This window comes from Archocentrus centrarchus, chromosome 18 (genome assembly GCF_007364275.1).
Source record: "Archocentrus centrarchus isolate MPI-CPG fArcCen1 chromosome 18, fArcCen1, whole genome shotgun sequence".
NCBI classification, from domain to species: domain Eukaryota; kingdom Metazoa; phylum Chordata; class Actinopteri; order Cichliformes; family Cichlidae; genus Archocentrus; species Archocentrus centrarchus.
This window is the reverse complement of record NC_044363.1, coordinates 16,892,678-16,906,723: the sequence shown is the minus strand read 5'-3', so window position 1 is coordinate 16,906,723 and position 14,046 is coordinate 16,892,678. Positions and strand designations below refer to the sequence as shown.

General features: G+C 38.3%; 2 protein-coding genes across 2 annotated transcripts; both read left to right on the top strand.

Moving 5' to 3' along the window:
- Positions 1-3,569: 3,569 nt before the first annotated feature.
- LOC115797040 (FRAS1-related extracellular matrix protein 1-like) lies at positions 3,570-7,246 on the top strand. Its single transcript, XM_030753521.1, has 4 exons — positions 3,570-3,593; positions 3,736-3,974; positions 4,431-4,726; positions 7,180-7,246. The coding sequence occupies exons 1-4, from the start codon at positions 3,572-3,574 to the stop codon at positions 7,244-7,246; spliced, it is 624 nt and encodes a 207-aa protein (XP_030609381.1). The 5' UTR covers positions 3,570-3,571.
- A 1,558-nt stretch (positions 7,247-8,804) lies between these two features.
- LOC115797039 (snaclec stejaggregin-B subunit beta-1-like) lies at positions 8,805-12,086 on the top strand. Its single transcript, XM_030753520.1, has 4 exons — positions 8,805-8,881; positions 9,946-9,999; positions 10,210-10,429; positions 11,735-12,086. The coding sequence occupies exons 2-4, from the start codon at positions 9,966-9,968 to the stop codon at positions 12,084-12,086; spliced, it is 606 nt and encodes a 201-aa protein (XP_030609380.1). The 5' UTR covers positions 8,805-8,881; positions 9,946-9,965.
- The last annotated feature ends 1,960 nt before the right edge of the window (positions 12,087-14,046 follow it).

Genomic DNA, 14,046 nt, shown 5'->3' with positions numbered 1-14,046 from the left:
ATGCAGACTGCTTCTACAAACATGAGTGAAAGAATGAGTCGCTCTCAGGAGCTCAGTGAATTCTAGCGTGGTACCATGTAGGATGCCACCTGTGCAACAAGTCCAGTCCTGAAATTTCCTCACTACTAAATATTCCACAGCCAACTGTTAGTGGTATTATACCAAAGAGGAAGGCTTTGTATAATCACAGAGCGGGGTCACTGGATGCTGAGGTGCATAGTAAACAAAGGTCACCAACTTTCTGCAGAGTCAGTCGCTACAAACCTCCAAACCTCATGTGACCTTCAGATTAGCTCAAGAACAGCTACAACCAAGCCTTACATCACCAATGACAATGCAAAGCGTCACATGCAGTGATGTAAAGTGGAGACGTGTTCTCTAAAGTGACAAATCACACTTCTCTGTCTGCAATCCACTGGATGAGTCTGGGTTTGGAGGTTGCCAGGGGAACGGTACTTGTCTGACTGTGGAGGGGGGGATTGTGGTGTGGGGGTGTTTTTCAGATGATGAGCAGATCAATCTGTTCATCATCTGTCAAAAGACAAAAAGCCATCCAAACCTCAAAATGAAATTAAAACAATTTCAAATGAACAAACAAACAAAACAACAAAAACATAATCACATTAGAGAAGATGGAATCAGGAAATACTGGGCACAAAAGAAAACTGTCAAATTAGGAAGCAGAAGCAGGGAAATTTATCTCTGAAATGTAAAATATTATGAAGTGTCATGAAAATAAAATAATAAATAAGTAAAAGTACCTCAAAACAGTTCACAGTGTTGCCTGATACTTTGTCAATGCTTTAAAATTTTACACATTTCTACCTGACAATAACCTAAAGCATCATAAGATTTTCAGTCCATTAAACACATGAAACCAAAATATCTGACTCGTTAAATTACAGAGGTTAATAAACCCATATAATATATTTGAGAGTGAAGCATATTAATCTGAATATTTCCTGTATCATTCAGAGTAACATGTTTATGTTCAACTATGTTTGAAAGAACCTCTTTCATACCAGATACGGAAAAATTCCCTACAGTACACCAATGGATCTTTACTGGAATGACAGATGTTTGAAACTCTAGTTTATAAATATTCAAATATTGATCTTGGAAAAAAATAAAAACAAAAACGACAGAGAGAGAGAGCCTGATTGCTCACCTGATTGAGCAGGTGATCCATGTCCTGAAGAGTAGAAACCTCACTGTAGGGACCTGAGGTTGATTCTGCCCCAGACAGTTTCTGCTGTGTGATTCCCCCTCCCTCTCTCCCCACATTTTCATTTGCACCGTCATATTCAATAAAGTCAAAAGGACTCATAATCTGAAATCTCTCCATCATCTTCCAAATCTTTTCTCAAATCACTGAGGTTCTTTGAGCAGAGAGGTGGTGAAGCTATTTATTTGTTGTGTCCCACTCAGTGGTGCCTGAATTCCTGTGAATATTTTAGAATTTTCTGTTTTTGTGCATGAACATGATCTACTGTTAACCATCATTATATACAGATTCACACCAGGCCTAAAAAAAGATAAATCATAATCAATTTAATAAATGAGATGGAAAATATCAAACTTGTTAAGTTAGGGAAATACTCATATGTTAGATACTTTGAGAGGAAAACAAGTGGAGCCATAACCTTCATACATGTCAGAGTGAGACTCTGTTTTTGGTCACTAAACAGTGAAATGTTTTCTTTCCTTTTTCTACAGCAATATTTAAACTAGGCTAACTCTCTCATACTTGATGCAAATTTGATTTCCTCATCTGTGGATCTTTGTGGCAGTGACATATGACTGAACCTTCTCTATTTTAATATCCAAATTCTGACTTGAGCAACAACAGACATGTTTTGTGTTAGCAGAGTAAGCTGGGCCGATTCCAGCTATGTGCAGGGGTGGGCTTTCAGTGGTGTGCTGTCAGTCAGGAGATGTTATCTGGTGGGCTGAGGGTCGTTTGCTGTGAGTCTGAATGAAGCTGATGAAGCTCTCAGAATCCAACATCACTCCTTGAAATCTCAGATTCAGACGAGCTCGTCTCTGTGCCAAAGTTTTGCATTTGTAACCTACAATTCAGAAGAACACAGTGGGAAAATTATGCTTTCTGGACAGTCAACAGTGCAATGTTTTATTTACTTCTTCCATTTATGTAAATTATAAGTGAAATACAAAAATTCCCCCCATAACTGGATTCTTCTGTCATGAGAAGTGAAGCTCGTGTATTTAAATATTCAAATCATGACCAGGGCAAAAATCAAGTAAATATGAATATTTACTTGGGAATGATCTTCATGAGCACACCGAGGAGGGAAGAAATAACCAGAAGTAAGTTTAAAATTTCTAATATAATTTCATGTTTGTGGGTACAGAGGAGATGTGTAGAGAACATCTGCAGGATTTATTTTTTACTTTACTGCTTATTTTAAATGGATGATCATCTATTAACAATAATTACACTAAAGCTGTAATAACAAATGATGCTGAATTTACAATTTTTCAACATTTTCAACATTAATTTCCAGACTGCACAATTAAAATGTAGGTGGACAAAATGAATTTTGTTCTACTAATAAAATTGTTGAATGAAGTAAAAATATAAGAAGCAAACTCACAATCTTCAAATCTAAACTGCAGCCTTAATCTAACCTGAAACATCAGCTTCTGTGCATACAGATATTATCATTAGTGTTGCAGTGAGCCTGCAGTTCACTGCATCCACATAAACAGACCACATTTCCTAAACTGTTCAAAGCTTCACTCGTCACAAAAACCTGGCAGCTCGTTCATCGTGTTACTTATATTCACTTATATTAACTGTAAAATCATTATCAGCTGCTCTGTTGCTCTCTACTTATTTTGCATATTTCCTGCCAACTTATATTCATGTTTTTTTATTTCTTAACAGAGACATTCAGTGTTTATTGGAGTGTTGAAATCATTGTCCAACTGTGAAATACAAAATCAGCTTCATCTGACAGACGAACAATGCAGTGGAGTCTGTTTCTGCTGATTCTGATGGGTAAGAGAATCATTTTACCATGACTGCTTTTTGGTTCATCAAAATCATTTTAGTTTAATATGGAAACATTAATGAATTTACTCCTCTCACTAAAAAAAACATTAATACACTTTTGATGTTTTGATTTTGTAAAACTTGAAAGTTGGATGTGACAGTTGTTTATATAAACACAGTTTTTAAACAATATTTCATTTGATTTTAGGTCAGTGTTTCTTCTTCATGTGTCACCTGTATGAGTACCACTTTGTTGAAGAACAGAAGACCTGGGGAGAAGCACAGAAATACTGCAGAGAGAAGTACACAGACCTGGCCAAAATGTTTGACATGGTGGACATGAGAAGACTCTGTAACTCCACACAGAATCAAGGAGAAGCCTGGATTGGACTGAACAACACAGGAGGAAACAGGACATGGCACTGGTCTCTGCCAGGAGTGAAATACACTGAAAATAACAGCAGTTGGAATCTGTCTGGAAGATATGGTTCTGAGTCTCCAGGGAACTGTGGGAGGCAAAGGCACAAGTGGGCAGATATTGCATGTTATAAAACTATGTGGTTCATCTGCTATAATGGTGAGAATATGTAGATAGTAATCACACGACTAGAGAGAGAAACTAGAGACACAATAAGAAACTCACTGACACGGTCTGTGTCTGTAGATTTCCTCAAATTGATGATGATGTTTCTTTTCTTTTTTTCACATTGATTCCACAGCAACTACAGAAAACAACATAACATTACATTTGATAGAGCTGTTTGTGAACTGGACACAGGCTCAGAGCTACTGCAGATACAATCACACTGACCTGGCCAGCGGACCTGATCAGGAAGAAGGCAAAGAAATGGAGGACCTGAAAAACTCTCAGACGACTGCATTCAGCGCCTGGATCGGCCTGTTCAGAGACAGCTGGAGGTGGTCAGATGGGAGTGATTTCAATTTCAGACTCTGGGATATGGAGTTATTTAATGATGGACAAAGCAGCAGCACATGTGCTATGACTCTGTTAAACAGATCAGGAAGATGGAGCTCTGATGAATGTAACAAGACAAAACCCTTCTTCTGTTATGATGGTGAGTTTTTTTTTTTTTTTTTAAAGGCTTAAGTCTTTTTTTTTCTTCCTGAGCTCCTCTAACACTCACTTGTTTTTGTATTCCTCCACTGCTGAACCCACTGATATTTTAAACGTGCTTCTAGTAAACAAACTTGTCTTTTGCATCATCTGTTATTTTCTCCCTCTCTGTCTTTTTTCTCACCTTTTTTTGTTGTTGTTGCAAATGCCAGAGTTGTGTCTACTAAAAAAAAATCACAGGCCCCACAGAAGCACATGTACACCTGTCTTCATGTTTGTGTTAGTATTTATCTTGTCTGAGTTTCCAGTGTCTGTCTTATTCATTCATTTATTTGTTTGACAGATAAAGTGATCCTGATCACAGAAAATAAGACCTGGGAGGAGGCCTTGTACTACTGCAGAGAGAACTACCGTGACCTGGTTTCCATCACAAACCCTCAAGAGCAAGGATGGGTCCAGGAAAAGGTCAATAATGCTTCAACTCCTTTTGTGTGGTTGGGGCTGCGCTACACCTGCACTCTGGGTTTCTGGTTCTGGGTCACTGATGAGGTGGTTGAATATCAAAACTGGAACTCTGCTGGAATAAATGATGACTGTGACATGTCTGGAGCCATGGACAGTGGAGGAGACCATAGGTGGTTCAGAAAGCTTGATAATAATAAATTCAATTTCCTCTGTTCTAAAAATTAAAACAGGCCCATTATTCATTTACTCAGTGTGTATTTGGTTGTGTATTGTAAAGAATTCTTCAAAATGGTTCTGGGAAATTTAACCTTCTGTGAGACACTTTTCTCTCTGGATTTTAAGGCTTTACTTTGTATTTTATTTGCTTCATTTTCTCCTATTACAACAATAAAATATGTTTCACATTTTGCATATGTGATGTTGAAATCTGGTGATGGTTATAATGTAATATATGTATTGTATGAAATGTTGCTAAATGGATAAGTGAATTCTCCTTTAAATAAACTGTGAAATGACAGGATTATAATTTTGTTTTATTTTTTCATGTTTGTTTTGACACAATACCTTAGAAGAATATTTAAAACACCAATTTTTTTTCTTTGTATATGAACACTGAATGCTTTTGGTTTAAATTCATTTCAGTTCAATTCCAGTTTTATCTATTTAGCACCAAACAGTGTCCTCAAGGTGCTTTATATTGTAAGATAAAGACCCTACAATAATTAGAGAGAAAACCCAACCAGAGAGCCAGAAACTAAATTAAAAGTGTTCATCTAAAGAACAACAAGAAAGTTTGAAGAGCTCAGTTTTAAAGCTACAGTGATGTGAAAATAGATTCAGTGTTAGATCTATGGCTCAATTTAATCACTGATACTCACCCCACCCCACCCCCCATGACTAAGGGGCAACAGCCCCAAAGGACACACACCCATTCATTCTTATCCACCCTCCAATGTGCAAACTAAGATCTAATGGCAGTGTGTACTATTGAAACCATGTAAAACTATTTAATTATTGATTGATTGCTTGATTTATGTAGTTGGTTGGTTAGTTTTGTTTTGTTTTGTTTTTTTTTTTACATTTGACATGATGTATAAATATAATCATTTGGAAACATGAACTACTCTGAATGCATCGGCCTTGGTATTTGTTGCCGTTCGCGGACTTCCGGCAACAAATACCGTAATACCCCTATATGGCTGTGACGTGCAATTTCTGGGCTTTCAGGAACCGTTTTCATTTTAGGACAAACGGTTGCGGAGTTAAGGTAAGAAGCCAGCTGATCAACGTTCCTTTGATCAGCCGACTCCGCGCTGATAGCCACGTCTCAGTCAGCTGTTCGCCGCTATTGAGGGAAAGCAACGGGCGCTTCAGCAGCGATCGCCCGGCGTTAAAGGGCTACGAAGTATCGACTCATCTGGCCTCATGCATTTGTATGTGCTTGTAGCAGATTCTCCTTAGTGAGCACAGCACAGGTCTGTTGCCCCTCACTGTGCTTTATTTACACTGTTAAAACTCAGAAACAGCTTGGCCACAGCTCCATTGTCTCCACTGACAGCCCAGCTTCTTGCTGACTTCCACTCCCGTGACTCCTCCGTCTCCATATTTACCATAAAGGAAGGAGGATGATTAGTAGCTGTACGCTAGGTATGCTGCTCTCCACAGAGACGGGAGCTGCCCTTAACCAACCTGCCCCACCTGTTTATACCTACTAGGTAGCATTGTTGAAATTTGCATTTTAGATCTATCGTATCTGCTCTTGCTTCATTATTGCTACATTAATCAATGCCTTAGGATGATGTTAGGGGACAGATGCTAGAAAGCATTATATTCCTCCTCTTACGTTTTTTATCCTTTTGTATTTTTATGAAAAAATATGAGGTTTATCAACTGAGTTGCTTTTTGTTTTGGTTAATAGTTAAAATCTATCATTGTAACATTTCGTGTTTCATGACCATATATAGGTATAAACATACCTGAATAGCTTGTCATTCAAAGCATATAAAAACTTACCTCATGATCATGCATATGGAGTTACATGTTGTAAATTGACAGTTTTGTTCTGTGAAGCTGTAGGTGTGGACATCAAAATGCAGCAGCACTAGTAATTACTACACATGTTCCTGTGTTAAATCAAGCAACTTTTAACGTTATTGTTGATACACCCGTGTCACCCAACTGAAGTGCAGCTGTCCATCATTCTTCTCATATTTTGAGATGGTGTAGTCAGTGCACGTAAAGTCTCATAATCCTGCTGCAAGTCTGACTCACATTTTCCCACTGACTTGATCATTTCAGTTAATTCTACTTTTGAGCATTCTTCTTCAAGTTTCAACCTAGTTAGTAAAATTTCCGCCTTAAAGTTTACATACGTTGACATAAACTTCATTTCTTTGTTTGTTATCGCCATCCGGTTAAACTCGTGCATCTTTTCTGTTGGTTGTCTTTGACGCTCTGAGCGTCTCACCTCTGTCTCAGCTTGAGATGGTAGCTGAGGCAGCCATATTTTATGTATTTCAAGGTCTGCTTGAATTACGCCTATGCGAATCTCAACTTCTTGTCTTTCTGCTTCCTGCAGTTCAGTTTCTAATTTCCTTTCTACCTGTGCCTTTTCATCTTTTAGAGCTACTAGTATTTGCTCCAAGACACGCGTTTCTGATGCACTCTGCTCCATTGCAACAGTGGTTTAAACCAACAGCTTCAGAACGATGAAAGAAAACCTAACCACAGTATGCTATTTCAAATGTCAAACATTAACACACACAGTAACAACCTTCAATGAATTTACAACAGCTGTAGAGCACAATATTACAGTAGCTTTGCCCCTTTTCCCCAAAACTCAAAACAGTCTGACCTGATGGGTGCTGTGATTCAATGCAAACTGCACTGCTCCAAATTGTTTCCTTGGTTCCCTTTAATTCAACCAGAGTGGACCACTGCAGTTCGGATGTCCAGATGATGTGGAAACAGGTAAGCTGAAGAACCAGCTGCCATCCTCAAAGTGTCCAGTCCAGGGCTGCAACTACTCACTCGATAACAGGCGACGTTTTTCAGTGTAACTGCTACCAAAGGTTTTTTGTTCGGTGCAGAATAAAGCCACGCTCCAACTGATGCTAACCAGCTTTTATTCACTTCTTTGTCACACATATAAAAAGAGAGAGAGAGAGAGAGTCTAAGTAAATAACAACAGTACTGAAAGTAGTTGAAGACAAATATATGTCTGTGAGAGCTTATGAATATTTTTCTCTAAAGTCTTAAATTTTATTTGTAAAGAAATCCATGAAGTCACTACTAGTTAAAGTGAAAGGAATACTCGGCTCTACAGAGCTCTGACTCTTTGTCAGCCTGGCTACAGTGCTGAAAACAAACCTGGGGTTGTTCTTATTTTCTTCAATTAATGATGAGTAGTAAGATGTCCTAGCTTTACGGAGGGCTTTTTTATAGAGCAACAAACTCTTTTTCCAGGCTAAATGAGCATCTTCTAATTTAGTGAGACGCCATTCCCTCTCCAGCTTTCAGGTTATCTGCTTTAAGCTGTCAGGCACTTCTGATTTGAAGCTTTCCTTTTCAGAGGAGCCACAGTATCCAAAGTTATACGCAGTGAGGATGTAAAACTATTGACGAGATAATCGACCTCACTGGGAGCAGAGTTTAGGTAGCTGCTCTGCACTGTGTTGGCACTGAAGAGCATAATGAAGGAATTAGATCCTTAAACTTAGTTACAGCACTTTCAGAAAGACTTCTACTGTAATAAAACTTTTTCCCCACTGCTGTGTAATCCATTAAAGTAAATGTAAATGGTACTAAGAAATGATCAGACAGGAGGGGGCTTTCAGGGAATACTGTTAAGTCTTCAGTTTCTATGCCATATGTCAGGACAAGATCCAGAGTATGATTAAAGTGGTAGTTGGGCTCCACCCACCACTTTTTTTTCCTTTTTAACAGACACTTAAACTGCACGTAAAAGACGTTTTCTGCTCAGTACAGTCAGCTGTAAGTACCAAAAAAAAAAATGGACATATTTCCTGCAGGTTTTTTAAGGACACTTCATGGTTTTCTCCTTGGACAGTCAACAGTGACATGTTTGTATTCCTATTTTCACTGCATGATGTAAATTAATTTCACATAACTTTTACAGAAACTCTCTCTATCATCGTGGGAGTCAGAGACATTTGATACTTCTGTATTTTAATATTAAAATTCTGACCCGTGCACACAGATATCTCTATGTTAGTATAGCAAACAATATTTCTTTGACAGAACTCTTCATGAACACACTGAGGAGAAACATTAAAGTAAAGCAAGAAGAGAAGAATTGAGCTCATGTAAGTTTAAATCTTTAATGTCATTACATGTTTGTTGGAATGCAGAAGTGCAGCTTAAATGTTGTATTTTTAGTAAGTTCATAGTCAGTGTCATCAGCACAGGAACTCAAAGGTGGACAAAAAAAGGTTTTTGGCTCACAATAACACTGTGAGTGTCTGAGCATTACTACAGCTAATTACTAATTACAGAATAAGGAACAAGCAGGAAACTCTGTGTTACACTGTAAGCTACCAGGTGAAGCTAACACTCTTATGAAGACTGAAATCTACATCTCTAAGAGACAAGCTAACAAATAGTAGACAGCTTAACGAAGAGCAACTTATGGATTTTTTGCTCTCAAAGTTTATACAGATTACTTCAAAGAACAAAAACATGAGCAGCAGGAATGCAGACTGGCATTCCTTGTTGATGAACGTGGACAGTAGATAACAGTCAGAATGGTTGCAGCAGACAGAAAAGCTAAGATTATCTTTTAGACTTGAGCTGAACTGTGCACAACATGTCGACCCATGAGGCAGATCATCATCAGCTCCCATTAATGTTAGGAAAGAACAGAAATCTTAGGCTGAAGTGGGAACAGCTAGCCTAGTCTGATAAATGAAAGTTACTGCTAATGAGTTAAGCTTTGAACAGCAGGAATTCATGGACACAATCCTGTGTCAGCTGTTCAGGCTCCTGTTGGCACACATGCAGATGCTTTTCTTGATTTGAATAACACAAGATATCTGAGTAGGACATCCTTTTATGGCCATTACTTACTTTTAGAACAGCTCTGGGATGTGGTTGAACAGCTGTTACATAGAAATAATGCTGACATTTTTTCTTCCATAAAAGACGGGTTTATGCAGCATGAAAGGAGGAGACAGACAATGAAATCAGGTGTCACTGCAAAAACACTGACAGTTTTGTTTGTCCATGCAGTTTGCAAGAAACGCTGTTACTGATTACACCGACTTGAGCTCTTTTGAGATCTGAAATTGACTTATGCAAATTTATTTTAAATATGTCACGTCATACATGACCTGTATGTAAAAACACAAGCTGTTATAATGATTGTTTTCAGTTTCATTGGACAGTGCAAAGATGCGGTGGATACCATTTCTGCTTATTCTGATTGGTAAGTTAAACATTTTACCTGTCCTTAAGCATTTTGGTTTGTTTATGTGTTTTTCTATGAAAACGTTAATCAGGATTCATAAAACATGAACAAAATCATTACACTCAGAGCATCAACTGTGTGACAGAGTTTTAACCTGTAAAGTTTGAATTGCTCATCAGATGCTTTCTCCTATCAGAAACTTATGTGTATCATATGTTTGTATTTTAGGTCAATGTTGCTCCTGTATGTGTCGCCTGTATGAGTACCACTTTGTTGAAGAAAAGAAGACCTGGGGAGAAGCACAGAAATACTGCAGAGAGAAGTACACAGACCTGGCCAAAGTGTTTGACATGGTGGACGTGAGAAGACTCTGTAACTCCACACAGAATCAAGGAGAAGCCTGGATTGGACTGAACAACACAGGAGGAAACAAGATGTGGCACTGGTCTCTGCCAGGAGTGAAATACATTGAAAATAACAGCAGCTGGAATCTGTCTGAACCAAATGATAGAAATTACCCTGAGAACTGTGTGAAGAAAAGAGAAAAGCTGGCAGATGTCCGTTGTAGTGACACTTTGTGGTTCATCTGCTATGATGGTGGGCTATAAGGTGTTATTACAATATCATAATATAAATTATAATGAAGTGATTCTGAATTAGCCCTTTCATGCATGAATTATGAGAATCTCAGTCAAGATTTTTTATTCCTCTTTAGGCATGAAAAAAAAAAACAATGCAACTGAAATTTTGTTTATGAACCTATTTTTCTTGGAGATACAAACATGTCAACTCAGCTGGACACCATGTGTTTGATGTTTGAACCAGAGAAATATGTATTTAACAAACCAATAACAGAAAGTGATGTTGCATCCTCAGATCCACTGACACTAACGCTATCACTGACTGATCCTGTCCACTGTAGTGACCACTGTGCATGAAAGGGTTTTAAAAGAATGAGAGTTTTAGGAGACAAACTATTGATGGATGTGTTTTTTTTTTTCCCTGCTGGTTTCACAGAAATGAGGAAAGGCAATAAAACATTCCATTTGATTGAAATGTTTGTGAACTGGACACAGGCTCAGAACTACTGCAGACACCATCACACTGACCTGGCCAGCGGACTTGATCAGGTAGATGGGGAAGAACTCAAGAGTGTGAAGAACTATAAAGGAGTGAATAACGCCTGGATCGGCCTGTTCAGAGACAGCTGGAGGTGGTCAGATGGGAGTGATTTCTCTTTCAGATTCTGGGATATGGAGTTATTTAATGATGGACAAAGCAGCAGCACATGTGCTCTGTTAAACAGATCAGGAAGATGGAGCTCTGATGGGTGTGACAAGACAAAACCCTTCTTCTGTTATGATGGTGAGCTTTTACAAAGATTTATCACCACTAGTCTCACTGAGAGGATCCAGCTGAACATACTGTGTGTTTTCATATCTGCTGGATTTCTCTTAAACATGAATACATTTGACAGCTGAACCACTTTAACCTTTTAGAGGGCGAGCGACTATTTTTGGTGATTTCTGTATAGTTTGTACATGATGCCCATCCCACGTCTCAGTGAGGTTAAAAACAGCCTAATGGTTTTTAAAGTTAGAATGTGTATTTTGTAATGTTTAAAAAAGTGATATAATGCATCTGTAATATTTTTCTAAAATAAATGTTCCTTTCACCATATGTGTGTTGTTTTGTCATTTTGTTCCCACTGGTAACTAATTGAAATAATGTTTTTTTTTGTTTGTTTGTTTATTGCAGATAAATTTATCCTGATTAAAGAAAACAAGACCTGGGAGCAGGCCTTGGATTACTGCAGAAGGATTCACAGGGACCTGGTCTCCATCACTGACCCTCAGGAGCAAGGATGGGTCCAGGAGAAAGTCCAGAATGCCTCGAGTCCTTTTGTCTGGCTGGGACTGCGCTACACCTGCACTCTGGATCTGTGGTTCTGGGTCAGTGACAAGTTAGTCTGCTATGAGAAGTGGGCCAGAGAGGGAAAGACTGAGGAGTGTGACAGGGCTGTGGGCATGGACAGAGGAGGACAGCATGAGTGGTTCAGTCAGAGAGAAAATGAGACCTATAATTTTATTTGTTCTAAGCAATAAGAGTCATGATTTAACTGTGGAGTGAACTTCTCTGATTGTGTTGTTTTGTATTGTGCGTCTCTGGGTTTTTTTTGGTTTTTTTTTGTAACAGCATCAGACGACAGCAGAACAGCAACACTAACAGAAGATATCAGGATATCGAGGAAACATCTTCACTAAAGTAAAAATGTTTCATCGTTTCAACTTCCTGATTCAGTCATATTATAATTACTTTCTTCATTATTGCTGCATTATTTCATTATTACACTTTTATTGCTGAATGCCAGATAACAGGGTTACTTTGGTTGTTTTATTTGCTCTTATATGTAAATCTGTAAATGTTTTTATTTTCTTTGCAACTTTGTTGTATTTATTCATTTACAAATTGGTGATGTTGCAATAATTGTGGTCTTTAATGCTTAGCAGATACTAGAAACCAATGCACCATAACACAGCAGTCATATCTTAAGCTGGAATTGCAAATCCTTTCACAAAACCATGTAAAATCAGTTTTTAAATAAAACATTTGAAGTTGTAACATGATCCTCTGTGTCTGTCACCTTTAGATGGTGTTAGTTCCCTTTCGTGTCCATGCTGTCTTCGTCTTGTCTCTGTGTTTGTTCACCTTTTGTCTCTGTGTCAGGTTCAGATGTTTGAGTCTGTGTCTTGGTGTTAGTTTGTGTATTATTTTGATAGTGGTGTCTCATGTGCCTTGCACTGAGTTTAACTTTCCTTGTCTCTTTATTCCTAATTTGTTATCGCTGTGTTTCTCACCTGTTTCCTCTCCCCTCATTACCTGGTTTGTTTAGGGTGTTTATTTATTGTCTGAGTCTCCCGTTGTCCTTTATCGGATTCTCCCTCAAACTTGTGTGCCTCTCCGCTCCGTGATTCCCATAGTTCCTGATTTCCCTCTTGGCTGTATGCTTCCTCACTTTGGGGTTACCTGGCTCAAGCACTGACTTTATTTTTGCTGATTTAGTATAACTTGCTGTAATTGATGTACTCAGATCTACCAGAAAGTCCTGATGTAGACTTTCCATCCATTAGTTCACGGCCTGAAACTCAAGAGCACTTGGGTTATGCAGCAGGACAATGAGCCAAAACACACTGGCAAGTCCACCTCTGAACTGCTAGAAAAAAAAAAAAAAGAAAGAATATTGAAGGTTTTGGAGTGGCATAAAGTGAAAATCCAGACTGAAATCAGGTTGAGATGCTATGGCAACAAATCCACAAAGAAAAGTTGGCCAAACGTCCTCCACTGAGATGTGAAAGACTCATTGGCAGTTCTCACAAACACTACATCACAGTTCTTACTGCCAACGGAGGAACTATCAGTTATTAGTTTTTCACACAGGACCGTGTAGGTTTGGATAACTGTTTCCCCTTAATAATTTAAATCATTATTTAATAACTGCATGTTGTATTTACTTGGGTTATCTTTGTCTAATATCAGTTTTGTCAAATACTTTTTCACCCCCACTGTGTTTCCCTTTGCTTTCCACTTCCTGCTCTGACTCGTTGCTCAGTCAAAGGTGCAGTGTTATCGTTCTGTTTTCATCAGCAACAAGGATTCTGAATAAAATCCCTCTTTCACCAAAGATCTCCACATTGGCTCACTCTGGCAGAACATTTTCATATTCAAATTTTAACCTGTGGCACATAAGATCTGTGTGAGCACAGCATGTAATATTTATGTGACAGCAGTCTTTATGAACACACTGAGGAGAGAAGAGCCAACCAGATGTAAGTTTAACCTGTTTTATCATTTCATGGTTGTGCATATGTAGAGGTGGAGTGAGGATGATGAAGTTACTGAGGTTTTATGACAGTATTTCTCTCTCTGCTTTGTACATGATGTCAGTATTTTGAACTTCCTATACTCATCTTTCTTTGACAGCCGCTGTTCATGGAGCACAGAAGAGCTGTTACCAAGTTATTACTTTATTTTACTTTACTGTTGCCTACCTGCATAAGGCAGAAA

Bases quoted from the DNA above. Each gene is read 5' to 3' on its own strand.
- LOC115797040 (XM_030753521.1), top strand. From the start codon at position 3,572: ATGTGGTTCATCTGCTATAATG. The intron at 3,975-4,430 runs ATGGAGTTATTT...TTTATTTGTTTG, and splicing joins TCAATTTCAGACTCTGGGAT to ACAGATAAAGTGATCCTGAT. The intron at 4,727-7,179 runs GTGGTTCAGAAA...TTCATCTTTTAG, and splicing joins GACAGTGGAGGAGACCATAG to AGCTACTAGTATTTGCTCCA.
- LOC115797039 (XM_030753520.1), top strand. From the start codon at position 9,966: ATGCGGTGGATACCATTTCTGCTTATTCTGATTG. The intron at 10,000-10,209 runs GTAAGTTAAACA...TTTGTATTTTAG, and splicing joins ATTTCTGCTTATTCTGATTG to GTCAATGTTGCTCCTGTATG. The intron at 10,430-11,734 runs TCTGCCAGGAGT...TTGTTTGTTTAT, and splicing joins AACAAGATGTGGCACTGGTC to TGCAGATAAATTTATCCTGA.